At 35.4% G+C, this 7500-nt stretch overlaps 1 protein-coding gene across 3 annotated transcripts in view; it reads left to right on the top strand.

Annotated features, from left to right (window-relative positions):
* The window catches only part of LOC125673857 (TELO2-interacting protein 1 homolog), a 32263-nt gene that overhangs the window by 14337 nt on the left and 10426 nt on the right, over nt 1–7500 (top strand). For all 3 annotated transcript variants that reach the window (XM_056166209.1, XM_056166215.1, XM_056166213.1), the window contains 3 exons: nt 32–104; nt 5413–5617; nt 5995–6131. In XM_056166209.1, the coding sequence (XP_056022184.1) occupies nt 32–104; nt 5413–5617; nt 5995–6131 (415 nt within the window). The remainder of the gene's footprint in view (nt 1–31; nt 105–5412; nt 5618–5994; nt 6132–7500) is intronic.

Raw genomic sequence — 7500 nt, 5'->3', positions numbered from 1 at the left:
TGAGTACTAAACTGTACTGAATTTTTTACAGTTAACTCATACCAAGAAAACGATTTTGAAGAGAGGAAAGAGAGTAACATTGGGGAACTGGAGAGTATTATTGAGTAAGATTTATTATTTGTGCTATTGAGAACTAACTGCTTTTTCGGTATGCTCTAATATATTCAGGTATTGTATTTTTAAAAAAATTCCATCAACCAATAGTTTTCTTTCTCACATTTTGAAGAATAGAATTCTTATAAAAATGTTTGGTTTTTATATGCCCATCAAAGACGGGACATATTATGATATGGCGTCGTCCGTCTGTCTGTCCGAACTTTGTAGGCAGGATGCAGACCAAACCATAAATTCAAGGATTTTACAACTTTGTACATTGATTACCATGATGAGAGAAAGATGCCTATTGTTTTTCAAGGTCACAGGTCAAAGGTCAAAGTCATAGGATTACTTATCAGGAAAACCTTGTAGGCAGGATACAAACTGAACTGTAAGCTCCAGAATATTGCAACTTGGTACATTTGATCACCATGATGAGAGGAAAATGCTTATTGTTTTTCAAGGTTAGAGGTCAAAGGTCAAGGTTGCTGTATCACTTATTAGGAAAACCTTATTGGCAGGATACAAACCAAAGTGTAAGCTCCAGGACATTGCAACTTGGTGCATTTAATGACCATGATGAGAGGAAGATGCCTATTGTTTTTCAAGGTCAGAAGTCAAAGGTCAAGTTTGCTGTGTCACTTATTAGGAAAACCTTGTAGGCAGGATACAAACCGAAGTGTAAGTTCCAGGATATTGCAACTTGGTACATTTGATCACAATGATGAGAGGAAGATGCCTATTGTTTTTCAAGGTTAGACATCCAAAGTCTTCCTATTGTGATACTCACAATAGGAAGACCTTATGGGCAGGATACAAACTGAAGCATAAGCTCCAAGATATTGCAAGTTGGTACATTTGATTACCATAATGAGAGGAAGATGCCTGTCATTTTTCATGGTCAAAGGTCAAGGTCACAGTATCACTTAGTAGGAAAACCTTATAGGCAATATACAGACTGAACTGTTGGGGCTTGGACTGTCAAACTTAGTACACATACACTTTATTCCAAGTGGAGGATGCCTATTGTTTATCAAGGTCAAAGGTCAAGGTATTAGTAGCAAAATACAGACCAAACCATTGGGGCTAGGACCATCAAACTTAGTACACATACATCGTATGCCAAGTGAAAATACTACATGGAGAGTACATGATTTGTTTGTTTTTTCGATACAAAGAAAGTGTGTCATCACACCCTGATGATTGCTGATACTGCCTGAAGCCAAGTTCTACAAATCATAGTGTAAGAAAAACACCCTATATTAGCTTTTCACAGGCATTTTATGTACCATTGGTGGTAATTGTTAGCTCACCTGATCTGAAAACTCAAGTGAACTTTTCTTACCACTTCTTGTCTGGTGGCTGTCTATAAACTTTCAACATTTCCAACTTCATCTCTAGAACTACTGGGCTAATTTCAACCAAACTTACTTCAAAACATGCTTGTTTAAAGAGGATTCAAGTTCATTCAAATGAAATGCCATACCCTTTTTAAAGTGGAGATAATTAAGAATTTGTGGTATCTTTTAAAAATCTTCGTATGAACCAATGGGCCATTTTCAATTAAAGTTGACACATATGATCTTTGGATAAAGGGTATTCAAGTTTATTTTTAAAAAAAGGATCATACTCACTCATGGGGAGATAATCAAGAAAAGGCAAAAACAGGATGGGGTCATTTAAAAATTTTCCCAAGACCTATTATGGTAGGCCAAGAAAGTTGAAATTTACATGAAAACTTCCTTATATAAAGTAGATTCAAGTTAGTTCAAATTATGGCTCTGAGTGTAGTGTTGGTCCACAATAGGGGATCAAACTTTTACGTGTGAATATATAGAAAAAATATTTTAAAATCTTCACAAGAACAACAGGGTGATGATTCGTCATATTGATATGCAAGCAACCCCAAGTTCTGATTTAAGTGTATTCAAATCATGATCCCCAGGGGTAGTTTGGGGATCACAATAGGGTATCAAAGTTTTACGTAAGAATTTATAGAGTAACTTCTTTAAAAATCACCATCTCAATAGAAGATCAAAGTTTTATATGGGAATATACAGAAAATTAATTAAAACAAATTCTTTTCAAGAGTAGCAGTCCGCTACAGATCATATCAAAATGCAAATGTTCCCGAGTTGTGTGGATTTTTTTTTGTATATCCGCCACTTTTATAGTCAGGTACATATTTGCCCTGTCTCTCTGTCTGAAACTTTAACCTTGCTCTTATCTTTTGAATGGGGAGTGCTAGGGCTCATATTTATGTCTCCCCTTCAAAGGGGAGACATTATTTTTGTCATTTTTCTTCTTCTTCAACCAAATTTTGTCCAGGCCCTAACTAGAGAACCCTTTGACTTTAAGACTTTAAACTTGGAACATAAGGAGATGGTATGGAGGAGGAGGGGTGCCCTCTCCCAAAACTTTTGACCTTGACCCACTTATAAAGTCAAGGTCAATCTTTTACGTCAACATATAGTCCAGGCCAATAGCTGAAAACCCTTTGACATTACGATTTCAAACTTGGAACTTGGCAAAAGGACATAGATACAAGGTGCACTGCACCAAAATTTTTGACCTTGACCCTTTTCTTCATTCAATGTTAAATTAAGAAAAACATGAATTGACCATAACTTTAGAACGCTTTGACATTAAGACTTCAAACTTAAGAATATGAGAATGAGGAAAGGGGAAATTCCACCAAAATATTTTACCTTGACCCATTTATAAAGTCAAGGTCAATTTTTTTATGTCAAAATATAGTCCAGGCCAAAAGCTGACTTGACAACCGTTTGACATTAAAACTTTAGACTTGGAATATAGAAAGGTTATATGGGAGAGGGGTGCACACCACAAACATTTTTGACCTTCATCTACAGTGTCAAGGTCACTCTTTTACATCAAGACTATAACCTGAGAACTATTTGACATTAGGATTTCAAACTTACAACTTAGAAAGCAAATATTAAGACAAGATGTACTGTACCAAAATATTTGACCTTGACCCATTTCTTCATTCAAGGTCACCCTTTTACATCAAAATAGAGTCAAGACTAACCTGAGAACCCTTGGACATTAGGATTTCAAACTTACAACATGGAAAGCAGACATTAAGACAAGATGTACTATACCAAAATTTTTGACCTTGACCCATTTCTTCATTCAATATCATGTTTAAAAAAAACTTGATGATTTCATAACTAAGATTTGTTTGACATCAAGACTGCAAACTTGTGATACGGAAAGGCAATATTGAGGAGGGGGTGCACATCACCAACATTTTTTACCTTGACCTACTTACATTGTCAAGGTCACTCTTTTACATCAAAGTATAGTCCAGACCATAACCTGAGAACCCTTTGACATTAGGTTTTCAAACTTACAACATGGAAAGCAGATTTAAGACAAGATGTACTGTACCAAAATTTTTTACCTTGACCCATTCCTTGTAAAGCAGACATTAAGACGAGATGAGATCATGGTTAAATGCATTGCAGGAAATTTTTTATCTTGACCCATTTCTGAAGCAAATCAAAATCATGTCTCTCTTTAACTAATGATGTTGTGTTGGTCAATATGATTCAAGAAATAGGCAAAAAATGTGTTCATTTCTCAAGTAACTTGTTAACCCTTTAACATCAATACACCATTCTTAGGTGTAATATTGATGCAAGCCGTTGTTATTGCCTTTTACACTTGCACTCATTATTGTTGCCCTGGTTATTAGACAATCAAACTTTGAAGGGGAGACATCTGGGTTTTTTTTTTGTAAAAAACAATACCCTCTAGTTTATATGTGCATTCCTTATGACAAGACCTTTTTATAGAAGCAAATTTTAAAACCTTGTGACTATGACCTTAAGAGTTTTTAGCCGAGTTGCAACGAAGTTGAACTCAGCTATTGGTTTGGTGATGCGGGCGGGCGGGCGGGCGTCAACAATTGGTTTCCGGATGATAACTAGAATAGTTTACAATCTAATCAAATGAAACTTTGATATATTGTTGGGTACCAGGTAAGGAAGACCCCTATTGATTTTGGAGAGAAAAGGTCAAAGGTCAAGGTCACAGTGACCGAAAATAGAATGAAAATTTCAGAAAATTTTGGTTTCCGGATGATAACTCCGAACGTTTAAATCCGAATCAAATGAAACTTTGATATATTGTTGGGTACCAGGTAAGGAAGACCCCTATTGATTTTGGAGAGAAAAAAGGTCAAAGGTCAAGGTCACAGTGACCGAAAATAGAATGAAAATTTCAGAAAAATTTGGTTTCCGGATGATAACTCCGAACGTTTAAATCCGAATCAAATGAAACTTTGATATATTGTTGGGTACCAGGTAAGGAAGACCCCTATTGATTTTGGAGAAAATAGGTGAAAGGTCAAGGTCACAGTGACCGAATATAGAATGAACATTTCAGAAATATTTGGTTTCCGGATGATAACTCAGAAAGTTTAAATCCGAATCAAATGATACTTACAGATATTGTTATGTACCAGGTAAGGAAGACCCCTATTGATTTTGGAGAAAATAGATCAAAGGTCAAGGTTACAGTGACCGAATATAGAATGAAATTTCAGAAATATTTGGTTTCTGGATGATAACTCCGAAAGTTTAAATCCGAATCAAATGATACTTGGATATGTTGTTGGATACCAGCAAAGCAAGGCCCCTATTGATTTTGGAGAACAAAGGTCAAAGTCACAGTGACCGAATATAGATTGAAAACTTCAGACAAATATGGTTTCTGGACAGTAATTCGAAAAGTTTAGAACTGAATTTAGTTCTTCACAATTATAAATATGCCACATCATTCCTGACTTTACAATGTATTCCATGCAACTCGGCTCATGCACCCCTGGGTGCATATACTGATTTTTACTTTTAAGAAAACCTTACATATTCAATATATCCAGAACTATTTAAGGCAGAGCTTTGATATTTTTTAAATAGATTTATTATGGCAAGACAGTTCATTTTATGTTATGATCTGTGACCTTGACCTCCAGAATAGCATGGTCATGTTAGTCATATTAGTATTGAGGCATCCTCGTGTTGTGTGAATTCAAATTTGGTTATGGCGTAACCTTTGGGGCAAGGTTGGGCCACAATATGGGGTCAACATTTTTCATGGGAATAAAGATTGAAATAGACAAATCTTTTAAAATTCACAGCAGGTAAACAACAGCAGAGCCATGGTGACCAGGTAAATGATGTGGCCCATGGGCCTCGTTAAATTTTTCTACCTATTGGAAATATTTAATATTAAAGATAGGAGCAAATTAAAAATACATAATAATGAAAATTTTCTATAAATATTTAGAATGCTGATTGATGAGTATCTTTCTCCCTCCAACCTGTACCTGGTAACAAGTCCACAGCACAATCACTCAGTTAGATCCACTCCTGAGAATCGACTGATGGCTCTAGAAATAGTCACACAGGAAACAGGAGAAAAATTGACCAGCTTTAATAGAAATATCCTTCAGATTTGTCTGTATTTGGAAGGAATTGGATCATTTGCAACGGTAGGTCCTAGGGAAGACTTTAAATGTGAATAGAAACATGATGAATGTCATGTATAGATGCAGGCTGGTGGCTATATATTTTATGTTGAAGGAAATGTCATTCTAGAAAACACATTTCGTAATGGATCCTATTCATAGATTAAATGAAGATACTGTGCTATGTGGAGGATTATGTCATGGTTAGAAATGAATTAATGTTCTGTAACATTGAAAATTGGGTGACATATATTTAAAGTACAGTAAACACAGCTACAATGAAAACGCTTTAATATGATGAATCCATGCTTACAGTGAAGTAATAATCAGAACCATATTATAAACTTATTATGTTTATAACGAATCCCCAGCATTTGTGTATTAGTGTGTGTCCATTATAGGTGCTAAAGGACAGGTATATCCCCTACCTGATGAAAACCATTTATCCACTGCTGGAGAAGTTAGGGGACGAGACAGCTTACATCAGCAGTACTGCCTACCTGTCCCTGTGTGACATCTGTCATGTCTGTCAGTACAAGTACGTAGTCAGCAACTTCTCTACTTCAGACCTGTGACAGAACTGTCATGCCACAACTGGAGATTTGAAAATTTTCAGTTGGAGTTTTGGTCTGATAACTGGAGATTTTTTATCGACATTTTTTTACCGTTTTTGTGTGTTCATTGGCTAATGAAATCATGCTACTAGTAATTTTTTTTGTGTTACAAGTGTCTGAGTTCATAATCATCAGATCCTTTTTGTGTTGAGAACATTGATAATTCCTTTTTTGTGTTATGAACATTGATAAGGCCAAGTAAAATTAATTAGTAGATTATCATTCAAACTTCACAAAAAAATGGGGCGGGTGGGAGGATTTTATTTTTAGCTGAGTTGCAACGAAGTTGAACTCGGCTATTGGTTTGGTGATGCGGGTGGGTGGGTTGGTGGGCGGGCGGTTGGGCGTCAACAATTGGTTTCCGGATGATAACTCGAAAAGTTTAAATCCAAATCAAATGAAACTTTGATATATTGTTGGGTACCAGGTAAGGAAGACCCCTATTGATTTTGGAGAAAAAAGGTCAAAGGTCAAGGTCACAGTGACCGAATATAGAATGAAATTTTCAGAAATATTTGGTTTCCGGATAACTCAGAAAATTTAAATCCGAATCAAATGATACTTAAAGATATTGTTATGTACCAGGTAAGGAAGACCCCAATTGATTTTGGAGAAGATGGGTCAAAGGTCAAGGTCACAGTGACCGAAAATAGATTTAAAATTCGAAAAAAAAAATTGTTTCCGGAGAATAACTTGAAAATTTTTAATTTGAATCAAATGAAACTTAATTATATTGTTGGATACCAGCAAATCAAGGCTCCTATTGATTTTGGAGAAAAAAGGTCAAAGGTCAAGGTCACAGTGACCAAAAATAGATTGAAAACTTCAGACAAATATGGTTTCTGGACAGTAACTTGAAAAGTTTAAAACTGAAATTAGTTCTTCACAATTATAAATATGCCACATCATTCCTGACTTTACAATGTATCCCATACAACTCGGCTTATGCACCCCTGGGTGCATATATTGATTTTTTATTTATTTATTCATTTATTTGTTTGATTACTTTCTATCAAAGTGGATTTTAAAACAACTAAATAAGGTAATTTAAATTTGAAAGTTTATTTATTTTTTATTTTTCATTTTTCGCCATGGTATTCTTGACCTCAAAAATGCCTTCTCTCATTGAGAAAAGGCTTTATAAATCATAATTACATGTGTATTTGGGTTTCTAAAAGGCAAAGTGAAACAAAGTACGTTTACGATACCGGACCGGACATAAAAATATCCGGAAATCGTAATTTTGAAAAATAAACAAAATTGGGGCGGGCGATTTTCGAGGGGCGGTCGGGA

The sequence above is a fragment of the Ostrea edulis genome, chromosome 1, assembly GCF_947568905.1.
Source record: "Ostrea edulis chromosome 1, xbOstEdul1.1, whole genome shotgun sequence".
NCBI classification, from domain to species: Eukaryota; Metazoa; Mollusca; class Bivalvia; order Ostreida; family Ostreidae; genus Ostrea; species Ostrea edulis.
This window is presented reverse-complemented; position numbering and strand designations above follow the sequence as displayed.